Source organism: Protobothrops mucrosquamatus, unplaced genomic scaffold (assembly GCF_001527695.2).
Source record: "Protobothrops mucrosquamatus isolate PMUCROS unplaced genomic scaffold, P.Mucros_1.0 scaffold910, whole genome shotgun sequence".
NCBI classification, from domain to species: domain Eukaryota; kingdom Metazoa; phylum Chordata; class Lepidosauria; order Squamata; family Viperidae; genus Protobothrops; species Protobothrops mucrosquamatus.
The window spans coordinates 22873-47089 of NW_015387162.1; the positions used below are offsets into that span (position 1 = coordinate 22873).

Here is a 24217-nt window from a genome sequence, read left to right on the forward strand (position 1 = left end):
ATAATAGTATATACTGCAGTATAAGATTCAATAATAGATCACCGAAGAAATAAAGACTGTAGTAGTAATTATTTTTATTATTACATTTATGCCATGCCTTTCTATTTCTATAAACACTCAAGTCAGCTTACAAAAATAATGTAAGGACAAGAAGATGCAGAACACTCCTAGTATTTTTATGGGCTTTCCCTGATGTGGATACTTTTATGGGACAGAAGGTAACAGCTCTGAGTGAAGCTTTTCCCACACTCCAGACATTTATAGCCTTTCTCTCCGTGGTGGATGTTTCTATGGTAAGAAAGGTGACTGCTCCTGCTGAAGCCCTTCCCGCACTCCAGACATTTGTAGGGTTTTTCTCCCGTGTGGATCCTTTGATGGTAGGTGAGGTAACAGCTTTGAGTGAAGCTCTTTCCGCACTCCAGACATTTAAACGGCTTCTCTCCCGGGTGGATGTTTTTATGGGAGGACAGGTGACTGCTTCGAATGAAGCTCTTCCCACACTCCAGGCATTTGTAGGGTTTCTCCCCGGTGTGGATCCTTTTATGGATCGTGAGATCCGTGCTGCCCCGGAAAGTCTTCCCGCATTCCGTGCACTTTAAAGATTTCTCCCCCGTGTGGATCCTCCGGTGAGCCTGAAAGGCACTACGGTCTCTGAAGCACCTTCCGCAGTCCACGCACTTATACGGTTTCTCCCCCGTGTGGATCCTCATGTGGTTAGGCAGGTGGCTGCTCCACCTGAAAGTTTTTCCACACTCCACGCACATATATGGCTTCTCCCCAGTGTGGATCCGCATGTGGCAAGTGAGGTGACCCCTTTGAATGAAGCTCTTTCCACACTCCACGCATTGAAAGGGTTTCTCCCCAGTATGGATCCGTTTGTGCAACGTCAGGTTGCTGCTCATGGTGAAGCCCTTCCCGCACTCCGTACATTTGAAGGGTTTCTCGCCGGTGTGGACCCTTTTGTGAGAGGTAAGGTCGGTATTGCGTCGAAAGCTTTTTCCGCACTCCGGGCATTTGTATGGCTTCTCCCCCGTGTGGATCCTCTTGTGGGAAGTGAGGGAACTGGAGTGGCTAAAGCTTTTTCCACACTCCGTGCATTTATATGGTTTGTTTTCTGGGGAGACGCTCTGATACAAAGTCGGAGGGAAGTTCTCGTAGTAATTCTTCACACGGTCTCTGCGTTCGCAAGCTTTCGCTTTTGTGTGGATTCGGCAGTCTTTGCTTCTATCGGGTTTATCTTTGAATAGTTCCCCATACCTTGAATTCTCTTTTGTCTTTCCCTTGTGATTTTCTTGGGTCTGGAAATCCTCTATTTCCACACTTTGAGTAATTGAAAACTTCTCACCCTGGTCGCTTGGCTGATTGTCCTCCGCTTGTTGTGGTCTCCACATGTTTTGAAACATCTCTTCTTGTCCTTCATACTTAACTGTTTGCAATGCAAATATCCTTGTCTTCTCATTATTCTTATTTTCTTGCCCATCACCTGTATGGGGGAAGAAAAAAAATGAGTAGTAACCATTAGAATCATGAAGAAACATAAACTCCCATGAAAACCTAAACTCCACGAGTTGCAATTTTTCTCCAGCATTTCAAGTCTTTTCTTCTTACTTACTTACTTACTTACTTACTTGCATACTTATTTCTTTCATTCATTCATTCATTCATTCATTCATTTATTCATTCAGTTCATATGGCACAACAGAATACAGCATTAATGCACAAAATTCATTAAAAACAGCATTAACCAATGTCCTTTCCTCTTTCTAAACTTGGAAACCAAGATGATGCTTTAATTATTATTCAGTCCCGGAAAATAACATGATTTCTTTGTTGTGCTAATTTTCATGTTTCATTATACACAAATGCATCCCTTCCTACCTCTGAAACCCAATGTTGGATTAATTTCCATTAGAATGTACGAACAAATTTAACATGAGGCTATAGAAAAGTAAGAAAATCAACCTACTACAGAAGATGGCCTTTGGGATTTTTGAAGATTTTTGAAGAGTTGTAGCAAGTGCACAATTTTATAATTTCTTCACTGGAACTAGCAGCTCTACCTTCCCTGTTCTTACAAATGTCCCCACCCAACTGTCTTATTACTTTCATACAAACAAGCTTGCCAAATTATGAAGACCAAAAGCATAAATTAACGTGGCCACGAAAAAAGGAAGACATAAGGAGCTGACCTGGCATGGAGACCAACATCACAAACGTCATCCAGTGTTTATGTATTAATTTGTTACTGGTGAGATTTAACAAAAGCAGAAAAATCCACAAAAACGCTGCCTCGAAACTTTAAACAATACTTGGCCAAAACTTTTTAAAGATGCCCTTATCAATCTCTACGTAACTTCAAGGTCCCCAGAGACATAGATCTTCTCAGCTTTAAAACTAAAACACAAGGTTTGCTTTTAAGTTCAGGTAGTCCTCGACTTAACTGAGCCCGAAATTTATGTTGGTAACTGAGACATTTGTCAAGTGAGTTTTGCCCCATTTTACCGCTTTTCTTACCACAGTTGTTAAGTCAGGGGTGTCAAACTCAATTTCACTGAGGGCCGCATCAGCATTGCGGTTGCCTTTGGGGAGGAGGGGCGGGGGTGTGTGGCCAGGGTGTGTGTGGCCTACTGGGTGGGTGTGGATGGAATGGGTGTGGCCTATTGGGTGGGCATAGCCAGCTCTACATCGTTCGCGTCAAGGGTGCCTATGGAGGCTCGGGCAGGAGCGGGACAGATCTGAGGGTCTCTGGCAGAAGGAGGTGGGACCGGGGCAAGTGCCAAGGCATGGTCCACTGGAGGAGCCTCACTGCCTGCTGAAACCCCTCCGCCGGAGCCCATCAAGCCGGATAGGCGATGGTGCATTTCTTCATTCCTCACAAAGGGTGATACCTCCCCAGCATGCACCCAGCGGGTGGGGCTGACGTGGCAGGGGCTGGTTCCTCACTATTTCCAGATGGCCTTGTGGAGCTAAGACTGAATGTGTTTCAGCATAGATGGCCACCACAAAATTGTACATTGGCTCCCGGCTGGCCTGGGCCAGGGCCAAGGCAGAGGGGGTCGTTCCCTCACTGTTTCCAGGATGGCTTCGCAGGCCACATGAAACCACTTCACGGGCCGCATCAGGCCCCTGGGCCTTGTGTTTGACATGTCTGTGTTAAGTGAATCATTGTAGTCGTTAAGTTAGCCGTGGTGGCACAGTGGTTAGAATGCAGGACTGCAGCCAACTCACTGCTCACTCCAGGAGTTCGATCCTCACCAGCTGAAGGTTGACTCAGCCTTCCATCCTTCTGAGGTAAAATGAGGACCCAGATTGTTGGGGGCAATAGGCTGACTCTGTAAATCGCTTAGAGAGGGCTGTAAAGCACCACGAAGCGGTATATAAGTCTAAGTGCTATTGCTGGTGCTAGTAATATGGTTGTTAAGTGAAACTGGCTTCCCCAGTGACTTTGCTTGTCAGAAGATTGCAAAACCTGATCACGTGATCCCAGGACACTGCATCCCTCACAAATATGAACCAATTACCAAGCATCCAAATTTTGATCCTGTGACCACGGGGATGCTGCAACAGTTGTAGCTGTTAAAAAAACGGTGGTAAGTCATTTTTTTTTCAGTGCAATTGTAACTTTGGTACGGTCACTAAATGAACTGTTGTAAGTTGAGGACATTCCTGCATCTCGAAAGGGAAAGGAAAAGATAGAAAACATTATGTACAAATCCGGTTAAATCAAGGCCCTTACCTAGAGAAGCAACATTCCTTGAATTCTCCAGCATGACCTCATCATGCAAAGCTTTCTGACGGGGTTCCAGTAAGGCCCACTCTTCTTCAGTGAAAAAAACAGCCACCTCCTGGAAGGACACAGGGCTCTGAAAGAAGAGAACATTCCCAGTGAATGTAACATCCGGGATGTTCTGGCAAGTTCTCTGTCTTAAGCTCAGGAGGATCTTCATCTAATATAGGGGTAGGCAACCTTGGCTCTTTTGTGACTTGTGGACTTCAACTCCCAGAATTCCTGAGCCAGCCATGCTGGCTCAGGAATTCTGGGAGTTGAAGTCCACGAGTCACAAAAGAGCCAAGGTTGCCTACCGCTGATCTAACACAACATAGGTGCACATTTCAAATCCACAAATCTTCATCAATGATTTGGACGAGGGGATAGATGGGGAACTCATCAAATTTGCGGATGACACCAAGCTGGAGGACCTGGACAAACTTGAACACTGGGCGCTATCTAACAAAATGAAATTCAATGGTGAAAAAAGTAAGGTTCTACATTTAGGCAAGAAAAACCAAATGTACAGCTATAGTATAGGGGGTACCTTGCTCAATAGTAGTAACTGTGAGAGGGATCTCGGAGTCCTAGTGGACAATCACCTAAATAGGAGCCAGCAGTGTGCTGCAGCTGCCAAAAAAAAGCCAACACAGTCCTAGGCTGCATTAACAAAGGGATAGAATCAAGATCACATGAAGTGTTAACACCATTTTACAATGCCTTGGTAAGGCCACAATTGGAATACTGCATCCAGTTTTGGTCACCATGATGTAAAAAAGATGTTGAGACTCTAGAAAGAGTACAGAGAAGAGCAACAAACGATGATTAGGGGACTGGAGGCCAAAGCATATAAGGAAAGGCTGCTGGAATTGGGTATGTCTAGTTTAACGAAGAGAAGGACGAGGGGAGACATGATAGCAGTCTTCCAGTATCTCAGGGGCTGCCACAAAGAAGAGGGAGTGAAGCTATTTTCCAAAGCGCCTGAAGGCAGGACAAGAAGCAACGGATGGAAACTAACCAAAGAGAGAAGCAACCTAGAACTAAGGAGAAACTTCCTGACAGTTAGAATAATTAACCAGTGGAACCACCTGCCTCCAGAAGCGGTGAATGCTCCAACACTGGAAGTTTTTAAGAAGAGACTGGACAGCCATTTGTCTGAAATGGTGTAGGGTTCCTGCCTGAGCACTTGATGACCTCCAAGGTCCCTTCCAACTTTATTATTATTATTATTATTATTATTATTATTATTATTATTATTATTATTATTATTATTATTATTTGTCATCCATCTCACTTAAGTTAGTTAGAAAAGTAAGATTCCTGGTTCACATCATGATTGCATCGGAACCCAGTTCAGAGGAGGAGGAGTTGGAACTGGGACCGTCTGACAGGGAGGGCACGTCTCCCTTTGCATGTTTGGAGAAGCCAGGGGCTGAGGACGATGCTGTCTCAGGCCCCCCTGGCATTGGGGGAGGTGATCGACCGATGGAGAGCTGCTTGCCTTCACGGACACAGGGGAGGATCATTTGCTGACAGGCAGTAGGGCTGATAGGCCGCAGATCCCCACTGATGAGGAACAGTAACTTAAGGAGAAGCCGTGGGGAGTTAGTCTTGGCCAGGAACAGTTGTTTGTTTTGGATGACACTCCCTCAGCTTTGACTCTGTGCCTTTTTGCCTTGCTTCGAGGACTGCTTTTCCCCTTGCTTCGAGGACTGCCATTGGTCTTACCCTACTTTACATTCAGAATTGCCTTTGCCTTGTACCCTGCCTTTGCTTGGAGGACTGCCATTTGTCTTATGCCTGTGGACTTCTTGGGAATATATGGGCCGTTGTTTGGCGGGACTGAGGGTGACTGCCTTCAGAGTAGCATGGGCTGGAGGCTTACTGGTAGTTGGAGGGCCATTTGTTGAACCCTTCTTAAAGGCAATAAAAGACTCTCTAAAGCAGGGCTTTTCAACCAGTGGTACGGGTACCACCTGTGGTACAATGGCACTTGGCAGGTGGTACGTGACCATTCTAGAAAAGTAGCGGGGGAGGGGAATGAGAGCGCCGGGTGGGCAGGCAGGTGTCTTGCTCGGCTGTGGCTTGGGGAGCACTTTTTTCAGTGCCATTGTAACTTCGAACAGTCACTAAGCGAACTGTTGTAAGTTGAGGACTACCTGTACTTTATCACTTTTTTCCTTTTTTTGGGGGGGGTCATCAAGTTTTTCACACCTTGCTAGGCGACTGGTGGTACTCAGATGTTGCCATATCCTAAAAGTGGTACAATGGGTGAAAAGGTTGAAAAGCCCTGTTCTAGACCACCTGGGTCATAACAATTCATTGTTTTTCCAAGCATATCCTTTTCTGAAAGCAAAAGTGAATGCAGAAGTATGCTTCTGTATTCTGAAAACAGAAGAAGAGGCAGAATCTGCCGGCTTGGCGTGCAAAAGATGCAATTAACTTTCCTTCTCTTCCATGGCCAAGCCCCTGTTATCAGTCGATGTCCCCCACCTCTCTCTCTCCCCCCCTTGCTAATTTCAGGCTGGCAAGATGCAATGTGAAGCTAGGAGAATGGGCAGCCACGACAGTGTCTATTGGCGGGATGACTTGATCCTTCCCCATTGAGTGCTTTTAAAATAGTCCGGTTTTCACCTGGGCCCGAGACCACTGACGCCTCTCAAGGATAATGCTGCCCTCACGCTGTTTGATACACAGAAGGAGATGCTAGCAGCTGGCAGATCTCACTGGGGGAAATGGTACAATCTGGATGTTTTTTAGCATTTTTAATTTTAAAATATTTTTTAGTATTTTTTAATTGCAATATGTATATTTTTAATTGGAAGCAGCTCAGAGTCCTTGACTGAGATGGGTGGCTATAGAAATTGAATAAATAAAATAATTAAAATAAAATAAAATAAAATAAAATAAAATAAAATAAAATAAAAAAATAAAATAAAAAAATAAAATAAAATAAAATAAAATAAATAAAATAAAATAATAAAATAAAATAAAATAAAATAAAATAAATAAAATAAAATAATAAAATAAAATAATAAAATAAAATAAAAATAATAAAATAAAATAAAAAAATAAAGTAAAATAAAATAAAATAATAAAATAAAATAAAATAAAAATAAAATAATAAAATAAAATAATAAAATAAAGTAAAATAAAATAAATAAAATAAAGTAAAATAAAATAAAAATAAAAAATAAAATAAATAAAATAAAGTAAAATAAATAAAATAAAATAAATAAAATAAAATAAAATAAAATAAAAATAAATAAATAAAAATAAAATAAAGTAAAATAAAATAAAATAAAATAAAGTAAAATAAAATAAAATAAAGTAAAGTAAAGTAAAGTAAAGTAAAGTAAAGTAAAATAAAATAAATTAAAATAAAATAAAATAAAATAAAATAAAATAATAAAATAAATAAAAATGACTTCAACAATCTTTTAGGAAAGCTTCTTCTGCTTTGAGGCACTGACTGGATGGCAATTAAGAAAGGGAAGACTTGGGAGCAAATTACCCTGTTGTAAAATAGATGGATTGGTTGACAATTCCAAGCAGATACTAGACTGTTTTGAGGTGATCTTGGAATTCCTAAGCAGCTTGGTCATTTCCTTCACTGTGAAAAATACCAGAAGTTTGGAAAAACGAACTATACATTTTTCAAATACATAAAAGAAATACTGTTGGGTCTAGTGGTTAAGGCACCAGGCTAGGAACTGGGAGACTGTGAGTTCCAGTCCCGCCTTAGGCCTGAAAGCCAGCTGGGTGACCTTGAACCAGTCATTTTCTCTTAGCCCAAAACACCTCACAGGGTTGTTGGGGGGGGGGGAATAGGAAGAGGAAGGTGTGTTGGATATTGCTTTCCTTTCTTTCTTTCTTTCTTTCTTTCTTTCTTTCTTTCTTTCTTTCTTTCTTTCTTTCTTTCTTTCTTTCTTTCTAGCTTCCTCCTTCCATTATATATTCATGATGGACAGTATTTAATATTTATTTATGTATGTGTAGGGGTGTGGGTCTATACATATGTTGTATATAGTATGTTTTAGGTGTGTGTCATGTATGTGTTTCACTTTGAGAGCGGGCAACTAAATTTCATTTTTGATGTGTGCCGTTGTGCCCACAGTAAAAAAAATGACAATAAAGGTTATCATCTTATCTTATCTTATCTTATCTTATCTTATCTTATCCTTTCTTTTTTTTCCTTCCTTCCTTCCTTCCTTCCTTCCTTCCTTCCTTCCTTCCTTCCTTCCTTCCTTCCTTCCTTCCTATTAATTTATTAGCTGCCCATCTTGCTAGATGGTAACTCTGGGCGGTTTACAATATGCTCGCAACCTTGAGTTATTTGTAAGAATAATAAAGGCGATATATAAATAAATACATAAATAAAATGCGGCCCTTTATTTACAATTATGGCCTCATGCTTTCTCATCACACTACTGTCTCTTGAAGGAGTTCCAAAAATTATGCGAGAGGCATAAACAAAAAAAGAGCGAGTCCTAAACCAGGGCTTTTCAACCTTTTCACCCATTGTACCACTTTTAGGATATGGCAATATCTGAGTACCACCAGTTGCCTAGCAAGGTGTGAAAAACTTGATGACCCCCCCACCAAAAAGGAAAAAAGTGATAAAGTACAGGTAGTCCTCAACTTACAACAGTTCACTTAGTGACCGTTCGAAGTTACAATGGCACTGAAAAAAGTGCCCCCCAAGGCACAGCCAAGCAAGACACCTGCCTGCCCAGCGGCACTCTCATTCCCCTCCCCCGCTACTTTTCTAGAATGGTCACGTACCACCTGCCAAGTGCCAATGTACCACTGGTGGTATCCGTACCACTGGTTGAAAAGTCCTGTCCTAAATTACTGAATAAAAATAGAAATGGTTAGTAAGGAATGTGATATATGTATACAGTAGTTACAAAATGAGAGGTCTTTTAAATATTCTCTGCATCTTTTCTAATGTTCTGCACTTACCAGAGCTACAGGCACAGATGTTGGTTTTGCTTTATCAAAGGGAGATGATCCCGCAAACACAAGTGACGTTGTTTTGTTCCCTGTCAGAAAGGCAAAATTAGTGGAAGCAGGCTTTCTGAAAGGATCCTTAATGACATTCAGGAAGGAGGAGGAGGAACAGAAGGAGCAGGAGCAGGAGGAGGAAGAGGAGGAGGAAGAAGGAGGAGAGGAAGAAGAAGGAGAGGGAGAGGGAAAGGAAGAAGAAGAAGAGGAGGAGGAGGTGGAGGAGGAGAGAGAGAAGGAAAGGAAGAGGAAGGGGGAGAGTCAGAGGAAGAGTCGGAGGAAGAAGAAGAAGGAGAGGGAGAGGAAGAAGAGGGAGGAGGAGATGGAGAGGAGGAGGAGGAAGAAGAAGAAGAAGAAGAAGAAGAAGAAGAAGAAGAAGAAGAAGAAGAAGAAGAAGAAGAAGAAGAAGAAGAAGAAGAAGAAGAAGAAGAAAGAAGAAGAAGAAGAAGAAGAAGAACAGGAGGAGGAGGAGGAGGAGGAGGAGAAAGAGAAGGAGGAGGATTATTATTACGGGAATCTCTCAAAGGAATTTACAGTTCTTGGAAAGAATCTTACTGTACCTGTTAAGAGGTTCTGACTTGGATCTTCTCTGGAAATTTCATTGAAGATTAGCTCCTGAGATGGACGTCCTCTTGCCTCCAGGCTTTCAGAGATCACTCCCACAAAGGATCCCTGGGCAAGAAATACCATACATGAAGAGGAGTTAAGGATATCCTCATTAGCGGATTCTTAACCCTTTGCTTCCAACTTCACAGGCCCACATTTTCATCGGTGGGAACTGAAAAAAGTGGTACCCATAACAGCATGCTTCAATATGGCCTCTGAATGTGACAATGGATTAATTTGCCTTACAGATACTGCCATCACGCTACTAATTCCAGAAAGCTCAATTAGCAAACTATTCTAAACATTGAAGAATAGTGTTACTCTACCATCTGGAGCTGTCAGGATAGAATCTTCTCACCTGCAATTTCTCCTGTTTTGTTTCCTCTCCTTGGTTCAGGAGGAAGCCCTCTGCCAAGGCCACCGCTTGGGAAGTGGTCTCTGGTTCACAATCCTGGACCCAGCTCTTCATCTCCAGGGGCAGGACGGCCAGGAACTGCTCCAGGATCACCAGGTCCAGCATCTCAGCTTTGGTGATCCTTTCCGGTTTCAGCCACTGAGCACAAAGGTGGTGGAGCTGGCTGCAAAGCTCTCGGGGTCCCTTGGCCTCCTCATACCGGAAGTCCCTGAAACAGTGGCACTGACCATGCCAATTGACCACTTCTTCCTCTAAGTTCTTCGATCCAGTTTTGTCTCCGGGGGTCTCAGGGTGAGCGCCACGAGGAACTTCTCGTTGTTCTTCCTTTGCTGGGTATTCTTCATGCATTTTCTCTGTGTTTACTAACACAAAAAAAACAAAAACAAAATGGGATCAACTTTTTCCTGATCTCCAAAGCTATTTTTCTCGATAGGACACAACCGCATAAACTTTGAAAAAAATATCAAAAGGTGCTGTCCAGCTACAAAGATTGCTTGCGCTAGGACAGCCGTACCGCTTCTAGCTTGCCAACAGTTCCGGTCGGGGAGGGGAATATATGGAATGCATTGGTGGTTTCTCTCGGTTGGAAAGCAAGGTTGCAGAAGAGATGTTATGGTGAGCAGAGATCTTTTTCAACAACGGCCTGAAGATTAATTGGGCAATGTGGCCTGTACTGTCAGAGAGGGGAGGGAAGGTTTAACTCTTTTAACTATGTTTCTGGCGCCATATTGCCAGAGCTGGTTTTCCATTCATTAGTGCCGGTATGCTGGTTTTCCATTCATTAGTGCCGGTATGCTGTGCTCAATAAAGTTTTGCATTAGAGATCGTGTGCTTACTTCGTTGGGATCATCAGCCGGAATTATGACAGGTGCTGTTTCAGGAGGCAACTGGACTTTCTTGTTTTTCTTTGGAGACGTTTCGCTTCTCATCCAAGAACCTTCTTCAGCTCTGACTGGATGGGGGGGGGGGAATGGAAGGACTCTGAAAGAAGACAACGTTCCTGGTGAACGTAACACCCGGGATATTCTGGCAGGTTCTCTATCTTAAGTCACCTTATCTTAAAAAGGATGGGGATTTTACTTGAAGATTCAAACTACGTCCAAGAAAATGGATAGATCCCAGACAGAACACACATTGTGAGCCAAAGAAGCTTCTTGGATGAGAAGCAAAATGTCTTCAAAGAAAACAAAAAACAAAGTCCAGTTGCCTCCTGAAAAAGCACCTTTGGGACAACCAGGACCTGGATGACTGAGAATCTCCATAGACACTCTGAAAAAAATCCCACTCCTCCTTTTTTATGATACTTTTGCAGACAAAACCTCATGGAATCAAGATAAGATGCTTCCAGATATTAATCAATGGAGTGACTTGCCTCAAGAAGTTGTGGGTGCTCCATCACTGGAGGTTTTTAAGAAGAGACTGGACAGCCATTTCTCTGAAACGGTACAGGGTCTCCTTACCTGAGCAGGGGGCTGGACTAGAAGACCTCCAAGGTCCCTTCCAGCTCTGTTATTCTGTTATATAGATTAAAAAACTGAGGAGAATATGTGTAGCTCAGGATTGACATGAGGGGGTCCTTGGTGCTCTTTGAGCTTGCTTGTTTTCTTGCAGACGTTTCATGACCCAAACTAGGTAACTAGCACTGATGACGTTACTTAGTTTGGGTCATGAAACGTCTGCAAGGAAACCAGCAAGCTCAGAGAGTACCAAGGACCCCCTCACGTCAGCCCTGAGCTACAAATATTCTCCTTTATTAGATAACAAAACTGCTGGAATTGAAGAGACCTGCAAACCCAAACCTTGTTAGTAAGTTCTCAAGCTTCTACATTTTTTTGATTCTTGGAGAAGAATCCATGTGAGATGAGAGTTTGAAGGCATGACCGGCCGTACTCAGCGTGTGGTCCTCAATGGAACCACATCTACATGGAGGGAAGTGTGTAGTGGGGTGCCCTAGGGTTCTGTTCTGGACCCAGTGCTCTTCAACATCTTCATCAATGATCTGGACGAGGGGATAGATGGGGAAATCATCAAATTTGCAGATGGCACCAAGCTGGCAGGAATAGCCAACACTCCAGAGGACAGGCTTGGGATACAGGAGGATCTGGACAGACTTGAACACTGGGCGCTATCTAACAAAATGAAATTCAATGGTGAAAAAAGTAAGGTTCTACATTTAGGTAAGAAAAACCAAATGCAAAGGTATAGTATAGGGGGTACCTTGCTCAATAGTAGTAACTGTGAGAGGGATCTCGGAGTCCTAGTGGACAATCACTTAAATATGAGCCAGCAGTGTGCTGCAGCTGCCAAAAAAGCCAACACAATGCTGGGCTGCTAATTGTCTCCCTATCTTAGTTCTAGTGTACTTCATAATTATGGTGAAATGTTACGGAACCATTCCGGTGTGAACCTTATGACGTAGGTCAAAACCAGTGGTGCTACATTTTTTCTACAACTCTGAGATCTTTCTCATGTCTCTTCTCGTTGTTTCTACTAGTCCCCTGACCTCCGATTTCGTATATTGGAACGGTTGCTGGAATTAGGTATGTCTAGTTTAATGAAGAGAAGGACGAGGGAGGACATGATATCTCAGGGGCTGCCCCAAAGAAGAGGGAGTCAAGCTATTCTCCAAAATGCCTGACGGCAGGACAAGAAGCAATGGGTAGAAACTAACCAAAGAGAGAAGCAACCTAGAACTAAGGAGAAACTTCCTGACAGTTAGAACAATTAACCAGTGGAACAACCTGCCTCCAGAAGCGGTGAATGCTCCAACACTGGAAGTTTTTAAGAAGAGACTGGACAGCCATTTGTCTGAAATGGTATAGGGTTTCCTGCATGAGCAGGGGGTTGGACTAGATGACCTCCAAGGTTCCTTCCAACTTTATTATTATTATTATCATCATCATCATCTTTATTTCTATGCTGGAAGAGGAATGCAGAGAGGCTTCAATGAGAGGAGAAGGTCCAGCTGTAGCTCCTTCACCCAGGGACTGGTCATTCTAGCTCTAAGCAGCAAACTCTTGGATGTATTTGCATCCACACCATGGTGAATCACCTCAGAAATGGAACACATGAGCCGAACCAGGAGTAAGTCTCTGTCTATGGTTATGAAATGGAAGTCACAACTTCTAGCCTAGACTGGAAGCACCTCATCCAGTAATATAGTCCTCAACTTACAACAGTCCATTTAGTGACCGTTCAAAGTTACAACGGCACTGAAAAAAAAGTGACTTATGACCATTTTTCATGCTGATGACCACTGCGGGATCCCCATAGTCGTCAGTGTGAAAAACGGTCATATGTCATTTTTTCCCCAGTGCCATTGTAACTTGGAGCAGCCACTAAACGAATGAATGTAAGTCGAGGATTATCTGTACTGTTGCTTTTTGATGATCTTTCAACTCGGGTATTTAATGGAAAAAATTTTAATGGGGTTTTAAAGCAATTTTTAAATTAACTTGACCAAATTACTAATATTTGTTTTTACTTATGTTTTTAAATTTGTAGTTTTTGGGGATTAGTGTTTTATCTGGTTGTTAGCCGCCCTGAGTCCGTAAGGAGAAGGGCGGGATATAAATTAAATTAATAAATAATAAATAAATAAATAAATAAAAGGAAGGCGAGGCAGAGCCTTTGGCCATCATGGTCATACTGATGTCCGGTTTATTCCCTAATCTAGATATGCCATCCAGAGACAAGACTAATCCTAGTAGTGAAATCACAGCCAAGGAGCCGATAAAACATAGGAAGAAAGGTTGCAGGATTTGGGTTTGGCTAGTCTAGAGAAAAGAAGGACTAGTTTTCAGTCAGGGCAGAAAACATCCTGCAGCCAAGAAGGGTCCACACCCATTTGCGCAGCTCAGGTGACCCTGAGGACACAGGTGCTGGAAGAAAAGTCATCATCCTGGTCCAGTCCAAGCCGGGGATAAACAACATGACGACTGCTTTAGAAAGAAGGTTGCAGTTTATTGAAGAGCCAGACAGGAAGATGGGTCTGGCAGGAAAGAGGAGAGAAAAAGAGGACTGAGCACATGGGGGGAGCGGGTTTTTATACCCTCTGAAGCCTTTTGTTTGTGGAGTTGTTCCTGTTCCTGTGGCATGAACTTTGACCTGAGTCTGAGTGGGCCTTTCTGGTATTCTGATGGTGATGGGTCAATCTTATTATGTCCAAAGGTCATATCCTGCTTCCCTGGTGCTGGGGCTAATGACTCTTAGAGTTTGGGTGGGGTATGCAGATTTTAGGTGTCTTTGTCTTCCAAAGCTTCTAGCTCCAACTTTCCTGATGGTTTACATCAGGAGCAGAGCTGGCTTCTGCTTGGGGGAGGGAGACCTGGGGCTATCAAGAAAACTGGGCATGCTTTCCTGCCTTTTAATAGTTCCTTCTTTGGGGGGCTGACTTCCCACAATGGTAAGCCTCCAGGTGGCATCAACGACTCTCTAAAAGAAGGCAAATGATTAGCTCTCTTAGGGGAAGCCTGGAACCCCCACAGAGCGCATCCACGGGTGGCGGATTGGGGGCCCCTACCCATTATGGCTTTATACTGTAATGGCGGGTTGGAGGGAATCAAATACCTCCCGTGGACCAACAGGCCTGGTGAGTGGCAGCTGGCTCCCCAGTATCGACTGAAGGCGGAGACCATATTGGTTGGAACGGATTCAGAAGAACAGCACACGGTGTGGTGGCAGCCACTTGAACAGCGTGTGCACAGCGGTGTAGAAAGCAAAGGGAAGACTACTACACTATATATACTGCTCAAAAAAAATAAAGGGAACGCAAACTCCTTCAGTTCCATGTTAAAATGTTCCCTTTATTTGTCTGTAATGGTATAGGGTTTCCTGCCTGAGCAGGGGGTTGGACTAGATGACCTCCAAGGTCCCTTCCAACTTTATTATTATTATTATTATTATTATTATTATTATTATTATTATTATTATTATTATTATTATTATTTCCCAGGAAAATCATGTTAATGGTGGTCAAACCTAACAATGGCCCCGAGTACGGGCGCCCCTTAAATGGGGCAGGGGTGCTAAGAATCTCCTGGTCCGCCAGAAGCACGATAAACCCAAAACTACGAATTGGTGCGTGGAATCTGAGAAGCCTATACGAAGCTGTCTGCAAGGAATATAAATCCTTCCATTTCCAATCATCCAGTCAGAGCTGGAAAAGCTTCTTGGATGAGAAGCGAAACGTCTTCAAAGGAAAACAAGAAAGTCCAGTTGCCTCTTGGGGGAAAAAAAAAAAGCACCTTTGGGACAACCCTGACCTGGATAATTTGAGAATCTCCATAGCCATCCATCCAGCTTCTCCAGCTGGGTCTCCGTCACGGGCTGGCAGCTGGCTTCTGCCTTGCAAACAGCCCCCTTTGCCTCTCTTCCCGGCTCGGGGAGCTACCCTCTCTTGCATCTGCACGTCCGAATCGGGATCCCAAGCTGGGAGCTGCTTGCAAAGCGCGGAGCAAAGGCGAGGATGCTGGCCAGGTTTGCAATTCAGCCTCTCTACTGGGACCATCATTGTTTGCTCCTGCTCCTCCTCCCTCCCTCCCCACCATCTGGTCCTCCCTTTCTTTGCCTCTCTTCCCACGGATTCTTTTTTTTTTTCTTCGTTGGACTCGATCCGTTTTGCAAGGGAGCCGTCCTCGCAGCCCACAAATGCACGGAAAGCGGTCGCGCAAGGATCGCACGGGGGAAAGGGGGGGAAAGAGAAATCCCCGTCCTCTCTCCACCCACCCCCCAGCCCCCCCTTAACAAGACAGCTTTGCAATCTACAGGGAATTACCTTGCTTTTCTCTCTCTCTCTCTCTCTCTCCGCGGCTCCCTTCTCTTTGCAGAGGAAAAGGGCACCACTCGGTGATCCTCCGTTCCTTGCAAGGTCTTCCCGCAGCCCCCCCTCTTTGCCTTTGGGGAGGTTGAGGGTAAAAAAAAAGAAAGAAAGGGAGGGCAATGAAGCCGAGGGGGGAAGATTCCAGCTGATGCACTCGCTAATACTTCCTGTCTTTCTCTGTTCTCCCCCCCCACCCAATTTTTCCTTAAAAAAAAACACAACTGCATTCTGCAGACAGAAGCACGGGTCAGCCAAGCTATCAGGCGCATGCGCGGTTTCCTATCGTGTTTTACCGGCCCGCAGTCCTGCAAGGGTTTTAACAGAGTGCGCCACCTGCAGGAGAAAGGAGGAATGGAGGAGTTTTGCCGGGGTTGGTGGTGCAAAGATGATGGGAGGGAGAGAAAAAAAAAATAGCCTCCTAAGAGGAGAAAATCTTTAGATCCATCTCAATCGGTTTTTCTAGAACTTGGCAACTTTCAGACGGGCGGACTTCAACTCCCAGCATCCCTTAGCTTAAACTTGATGGTTGAGGGATGCTGGGAGTTGAAGTCCATACATCTCAAAAGTGGCCAGGTTTGAGAAATAACAGGTCTAAAATAGAATAAAATAGAATAGAATAACAAGAGTCGGAAGACCTTGGAGGTCTTCTAGTCCAATTCCCTGCTCAGGCAGGAAACCCCCTACCATTTCAGACAAATGGTTGTCTAAATAGATATTGTGCTTCTTCTTGCTAAATAACAGTAGCTTCCCAAAGTATTTTGGAGATGCTTTGGCCTTAGGGAGGGTCTCACATTATAGACAGCTCAGACCCTCAATGGTGACTTCACTTCCGGCCCCCCTTCTGGATAATTTCTCTATCTGAATGCAGCAAGCCCTGGCAAGACGTTATGGGCATGCTCAGTTCCATTCTGAAGCTAAGGAACTGCCAGTACTGCAATGCTGAAGCTTCCCACGCTGCCCCCTGGTGGAGTATGCGTCTGTGTGCGTTGCCTGGATAAGATAAAAACCTTTGTTGTCATTTTTTTTTTTTTTTACCGTGGGCACACTGGCAGACATTAAAAATGAAATTCTGTTGCCTGCTCTCAGAAGTGTACACATACATAACACACTTCCTGTTTAGTGTTGAAACGTTCCTTTATTGTCACACATTCTTTACATCCATCATATATTGCTTTCATACTTCTTGCATTTGTTAAATACTGTAAAGTCTACATCACAATGTAAGCATCCCTCCCCACCTCCCCCTGGGAACATTCATGAGGCACATGAGTTATTTTATTAAGTTTATTCTTCCAACAAAAGCCCTTCACACACTTGGGAACTCTAAAATTTTGTGTTTCATTCAGTTATTAATATGTGAATTATTACAAGGATACATAAAGTTATCAGTGGAACAGTCTCTGATCTCTAAAAGGTGAATCTCAAAACAGGAGTGTTTGCAGAAGGGTTTTAAAAAAAACCAAGATGGCAGCTGTGCCTATGATAGAAAGAGTGCAGAGAAAAGCAACCAAGATGATTAGGGAACTGGAGGCCAAAACATATGAAGAACGGTTGCAGGAATTGGGCATGTCTAGTTTAATGAAAAGGACTACGGGTGACATGATAGCAGTCTTCCAATATCTCAGGGGTTGCCCCAAAGAAGAAAGGGTCAAGCCATTCTCCAAAGCATCTGAGAGCAGGACAAGAAGCAGCAGATGGAAACTCATCAAGGAGAGAAGCAACCTAGAACCAAGATGAAATTTCCTGACAGTTAGAACAATTAATCAGTGGAACAACTTGGGTTCTGGAGGTTTTTAAATAGAGATTAGACAATGATTTATCTGAAGTGGTATAGGGTTTCCTGCCTGAGCAGGGGGTTGGACTACACTAGACCTCCAAACTCCCTTTCAACACTGTTATTCTATTATATGGTGCATTCGATGCACAGACCAAGCAACAGGGCTTTGAGCATGTCTGCAATCCCCATCTTGACTTTTTTGACCCCCTGCCCGGATGTCCCAGCTCAAAGGACCCTTTTTCATTTCAGTTTCTGAACTCTTTCAAAGTTTATAGCGTCCAAATCATTTTACACTGATGGGATTCAAAAGGTGTATTTCTTCGAAAGCTCTTTTGCGCCCCAAGGACTGAGAGGGTTTCGCTCTCTATGGATACTCTGATGAGAAGTGAGGTTTTTCTTACACGAATAGCTCTTTCGGCAGACAAAACAAGCGTACGGCTTCACCCCCCGGTGAATCTTTTTATGGCTGCTAAGGCTTGTGCTCTGGCTGAAGCTCTTTCCACACTCCAGGCATTTGTAGGGTTTCTCCCCTGTGTGGGTCCTTTCGTGGCAATTAAGGTAGGTTCTATTGCTAAAAGTCTTCTCGCACATAAAGCACCGGTAAGGTTTCTCTCCAGTGTGAGTACGTTGGTGCAAAGTAAGGTGCGAACTCTGACTGAAACTCCTTCCGCACTCAAAGCATTTGTATGGCTTCTCCCCAGTGTGGGTCCTTCGATGGGTCGTAAGGTGCGTCCTCTGCCGAAAGCATTTTCCACACTCAAAACACACGTACGGTTTTTCCCCCGTGTGAATTCTCTTATGAGAAACAAGACCGGCGCTCGTGTTGAACGTCTTGGGACATTCCGAGCACAAGTACGGCTTCTCTCCCGAGTGGATTTTTTTATGCCGACTTAAGAGCGCGGTGTGGCTAAAGCTCTTTCCGCACTCAGAGCACTTGTACAGTTTTTCCCGAGTGTGAATTCTCCTATGTGAAATAAGGGAAGTGTTCCTACCGAAACTCTTTCCACACTCCAAGCATCGGTATGGTCTTTCTTCCGTGTGTAATTGCTGATGTCGGGCCAGAGAGACACTCTGATTGAACTGCCTTCCGCACTCTGAACATTTAAATAATTTCTCTTCTCCGTAAATTCTTTGATAAGGCAAAAGATCACCTGTCTGAAGAAAGTTCTTTCCATGTTCCAAGCAATTATCTGATGTCTCACTTGGATGGATTTCTTGATGTGAAACAAAGTTTGAGCTCTTGGTCCATGCTGAACATTGATAGAGTTTCTCCTCTGTATAAATTCTGTGGTGCAAGTCGAGTTTGAATTTAGAAATCAATGTCCTTCTACCTGAAGGATTTTTGTTCTTTTTCTCCTGTTTCTGGATTAGGTTTTGACAAGGATCTTCTGCCTGGAAGTCAGACAGATTCCTCCTAATCTCTGCCTTTTGCTCTTCCTGTCTCACTGATCCTTTGAGATCACCAGCAATCTCTTCCTGCTCTTCATCTTTGGAAATTCTTGATGGGACACAGCACAGCTCTTGAGCAGCGGAATCTTCCATCACCAAACCTGCTTGGACAGAAAGACAGAGAAAAGGCTAGATTACAAATCAAACGGAAAAGTGGAACAAATGTACTCCATTAGTCATTCTTGTAAATTGTCAGGGAATTGTGCAGCAGGTGACCAAGTAGAGTCAGAAACTGACACAAACTTTTAGTTTTATACTGTATAAATAATATACTTAACATCAATATATACAGCAAACTAGATAGTCAGGCAAACAGGAGCATCACCACATCATGAGGTAAATCACAAAGGACACAGAACAAAAAGGCGGGAAAAAAGGGAAACTCCCCTTCCACCAACCAATCATAGGGCAGATTGCCTCACGCAGGAGAGAGCCAGCCCTCTCCAACCAATCAACCACCACTATGTGTTCTGGCTCACTGCACAACCCCACTGCGCCAAATACTAAATTTAAATATTTAACTTAAATAAATATATACTGCTCACAAAAATAAAGGGAACGCAACTCCTTCAGTTCCATGGTAAAATGTTCCCTTTATTTTTGTGAGCAGTATATTAATTTATTATATTAATATATTAATATAATAAATTAATGTAAGCACGAATCTCTGCCCCATTTTTTTCTGGCTTCTGGTATGGTGAAGGTTTAAGAAACCTTGTGGACCACAATGTAGCACTTAGACCTAGACTTATATACTGCTTCACAATGCTTCACTGCCCTCTCTTAGCGGTTTACAGAGTTAGCATCTTGCCCCCAACCATCTGGGTCCTCATTTTATTGACCTCAGAAGAGTGGAAGGCTGAGTCAACCTTGAGCCAGTCAGGATCGAACTCCTGGAAGTGGGCAGAATTAGCCTGCAATACTGCATTCTAACCACTGTGCCACCACAGCTCTGGTACCACCACAGCATGTACCACAACACTACGGCACCACCTATGATGTATTCCATTCTTTTACAATCAGTGGTTCCTCTTTCCATTTGTTTTTTTAAGGAAATAAATGGAGTCAAAACAAGTCTAAGCATTTAAAAATGGAACATCTTTGGAAGGGAGCTTAAAAGTCTTGCCCTATAACTTTTTGCCCAGGACAGGAATTTTTAGATCTGAGATAAAGAGCTGTCCATTATTTTCTTGATAACCTCTAGTGATGGAGACCCTGAAGCTTTAGGAGGCAGGTTGTCCACTGTTTAATAGCTTTCCACAATTATGACATTCCTCCTTATTTCCAGTCTGTTGGTTCTTGTCTTACCCTCAGGGACTATGGAGAATTAATCCATACCCTCTTTTCTGTGATAGCTCTTAAATTTTGGAAGACTGCTATCAGGTCTCCCCTTAGCTCTCTCTTCTTGAGGCTAAACTGTTCTTTGTAGGACATTCTCCATCTTTATTTCTCTTGTCTGTACTATTTCCTCTTCCTCATTCAGCCAGTCCTCACTTTACGACCACAATAGGGATTGGAAAATTTGTCACGGTTGTTAAATGAGGCATCAAGTGACCACACCTCATTTAATGACCTTTTTGCCAGTCATTAAGCAAATCATTGGCAGTCATTAAGTGAGACACCACCTGACCATGGTGATCTTTCCTGCTGGCTTTCCCATTAACTTTACTTGTCGGAAACAACGACTAGTTGCGAGAATTGGGTATGTCTAGTTTAATGAAGAGACGGATGAGGGGGGACATTGTAGCAGTCTTCCAATATCTCAGGGGTTGCCCCAAAGAAGAGGGAGTCAACCTATTCTCCAAAGCACCTGAAGGCAGGACAAGAAGCAACGGATGGAAATCGTCAAGGAGAGAAGTAACCTAGAACTAAGGAGAAATTTCCGGAGCTGTTGAAGAAGAAATTGGATAGCCATTTGTTTGGAATGGCATAGGGTCCCCTGCCTGAGCAGGGGGTTGGACTAGAAGACTTCCAAGGTCCCTTCCAACTTAAGTTATTCTGGGTGTGAGCGCGCATGCGTGTGATGGCGGACCTACCGTCTCCTGCTCCGTAGCGGCGGCGGGCCGTCAGCGGAGATGGGGGTGTCGGAGAAGGTCCGGGGGTGCTCGCCGGCCAGGAACGAGTAAGAGGAGAGGGTCGGCGAGCGAAGAGGACAGGTGACGGACCGCGGGACCGCCAGGTTTGGCTGGGCGGGGCGGCGAACGGAGCCGCGATGCCGCGGAGGGCGGGCCAGGCGCGGAGAGGNTAGTAATTAGATCTCGCCACTCTCATTGCCACAAGGTAGGATCTAACATGTATCCTTACCTGTGTTCGGTCGGATTCGGTTCGGGTAGCCCTCCAACTGCTCTCTAGGCGTCTTTTCCGGCGTTTCATCTCTCTCAGCTCCTCGGTGAACCAAGGAGCTAGTTGAGATCTACGTCGGGTCAGAGGCCGCAGCGGCACGAGGGATAATCCACATGGAGCTCCATTTCCATCTGTCCTGTTTGCCATCGTTTGCTCCCTTAGAGTCTAAAATGGAAGATCTGTAACTTGAGCTGGCCATGAACAAGGAGTGTATATCGGAGGCGGTGACCCTTTGAGAGCTGTATACAACGAAATTTCATTTTGATGTATGCCAATTGGTGTACTTTCAAAGTGACAATAAAGTTGTTGTTGTTATTATTATTATTATTATTATTACTATTACTTCAAATACAGATTCATCAGGTGGCCAAAACAGTTATTGTATTTTCCCCTAACCCTTAATCACATGAACAATTTGCTTGGTAAATTGTTTAGGAACTCTTCTTCAGATTGGCTATAATAATGAATAAACACTGAAATACAGTCTATGTGTGAATATAATTTTATTCCTCCATGATCAAATGAAATACCAGTCTAAAAATATACAAAACCAGCAAAATCTACTACATCTTAACCTTATTAGAAAAATCCAGAAGAGGTTGCCAGAAACTATCCATCTATGTTTGGACTTGTGTGTGTCCATGAAGGCTGAGCATGTGTTTTAGATTTTCTTTAGGTCTGAAAGTCTATACATTTGTAACATTCCAATAGCACCAATAAATATTTGGAAAAGATATTCATATACCAAGCACACATTCATAGATTTCCTATGCAAGACTTGCTTTCTTGGGGATGTACAAGTCTTACATAGTGCTCAGCTAGTAATGAAAAAGAATCCACTTCCCGGCTTCTGGTTTGCAATCATGGCGCCGGTGGATGTGCAGGGAGACTCTCTCTCCGCCAACCGGTTTCCCTCCATCAGAAGACCCTGGAAAGGGTTGAAAGTTGCCCTGAAGGGGCGACCACCACTGAGAAGGACCCTTGACAGATCGCGGAAGGGCGGCAGTCCTTCCGTTTGATCCGAGGCAGCTCCTTTGGGCCGACGAAAAAAAGATTGGCCATTAACATGGCCGATCACCAAGCCGCTCCAGCCGAAAGCCAAAAGTACTATTAAGCATGACGTAAGCAACGTGGAGGAATTGGGTGAGACCTTACGTTTCCTGCTTCCCAACTACTTTCCTGTAAAAGCCTTTGGAAATATTTTCCCCCCCTTTAATTCTGCAGCTCCTGCCTACTCTGGGAATATAAAGCCAAGCAGAAAAAAAAAGAACAACTAAACTAAACGACTAAATATTTGGACTTGTAATTTCTGGATACCTGGGCTCCCAAAAGGTATTATTGTTATTATTCTTACATAGACTTATTATTTTACCTATTTGCTAAGCTGGAAAAAAAGAATATTTCTTTCTTCCTCTTTTAAACCGGATAAAAGCTTAATCTTACATGTTACTGGGGAATCTTGTGGCGAAATTTGGTACAGCAACTGAATTTTTTTTCTGACTGGGAGACTTGTGAGACTAAGATTTGTCCTTGACATTATCAAAAAAAATAAGAACTGAAACAGCTGGGTGGTGAAAATAATTCTCTATAGTGGAGGTGGACATTTATTGAGTTTTAATAAAAAAAATGGCCTCCACTAAAGGACTATCTGTAAACACCACAGAAATGGAGGAATACCACCCACAGCTTAACTACAAACTTATACTTGAAAAAATCCTAGAGGCTACTGAGCTAATAAATTCCAGACTGAAAAATAAAGGCGCCACCTTAAAGCTACAAAATGCAGCCCAGACTACAACCGATGAACTTACAATTCAAAAGGCAACAGAAAAAGAAGGAATTAACACTAAAGTGGACTTTAAAGAATACCAGCTACAACCTACTCAGAACCCTGATACCCACACCTTGATTTCATCTAAAAAAATCTGCAATTCTAACAGCAACAGAAACTGAAGAAAGCAACACTAAGGCGGAAGGTGCTGAAGACTTACATACACAATACACTGAGAATTTAGATAATTCACACAACCAAATAACAGCTACAACATTGAGTATGACTTTTTATTTAAACCAGCTGAAACCAGAAGAAGAAAAAGAAGACTAGCCTGAACTTACGACAAATATATTAAGCCAAATATGGAGACCCAAACTATCAGGCCAACAATCTAATGACTATGAAGAGACTAGCTTCCTTGACAAGTTGATAACTGTGTGGTCTCCCTTGATTCAAATGATATATGCAAGATTTAAAGACTCTGCTGTGGAAGCCTGTTTGGCACAAAATAAGGCCAGAGTTAGACTTAAAAAATGGTTTTCTTTATGTCACCTTTAATGGAAGAGCCTAAAATTTCACTTAATGGGCTAAGGAGATTTTAAAAGACATTAATTGATTTAATATTTAGAATTTAGACCTACAAGGGAAATAAATTAGGATTCAGATGATAAAGATTATTTTATTAGTAACTGATGATATTAGAATGAGAAGTAGAATATGATTGTGAAATAAAGTAAAAATTTATCTGAATAAATAATGTGTATTTTAGATATTGTAACTATTTTGTAATGAACTAAGGGAACCGTGGGCTATCCGAAACCTAAATACTATGGACATTAGGCCAACTGGAGTACTGTAACTGAAATCAGATAAAAGTTAAAAACAGGACATGGAGGCATATAAGTCAAAAGATATTGATAAATGTTTCAGTTGATTGAGTTATAACTAGCAATGTATTAATTTGAATGTGATATAATAACCAAGGGAAACAGAGATGATGTAAATTGATGATGTAAATTGACATATGTATGAAAGAGCTTGTTATTGAACTATGGATTATGGCGGGAGCAGAGGACCATATCGGGTTTTGGGAGCACGCACACGCTGCTTACAAGCTTGTGGATGCTCCGATCCTCAGGGCTCTACTCGACCTCCAGGGACCTCAGATCCTCAGGCCCGGGACCATCGGCTGATGCTGTGCAATGCCAGGTCCGTGATGAATAAAGCCCCCCTCATTCAAGAACTTATTCATGAGG

The 24217-nt window shown here is 43.1% G+C and overlaps 1 protein-coding gene across 1 annotated transcript; it reads right to left on the reverse strand.

The window, feature by feature from the left end:
• Positions 1–112: 112 nt before the first annotated feature.
• On the reverse strand, positions 113–22305 carry LOC114922789 (zinc finger protein 665-like). The gene is made up of 3 exons (XM_029284761.1): positions 22266–22305; positions 17840–18945; positions 113–1127 (listed from the first exon to the last, which is right to left on the reverse strand). Exons 1-3 carry the CDS (start codon positions 22303–22305, stop codon positions 177–179), a joined length of 2097 nt encoding a protein of 698 aa, XP_029140594.1. The 3' UTR covers positions 113–176.
• Between the last annotated feature and the right edge of the window lie 1912 nt (positions 22306–24217).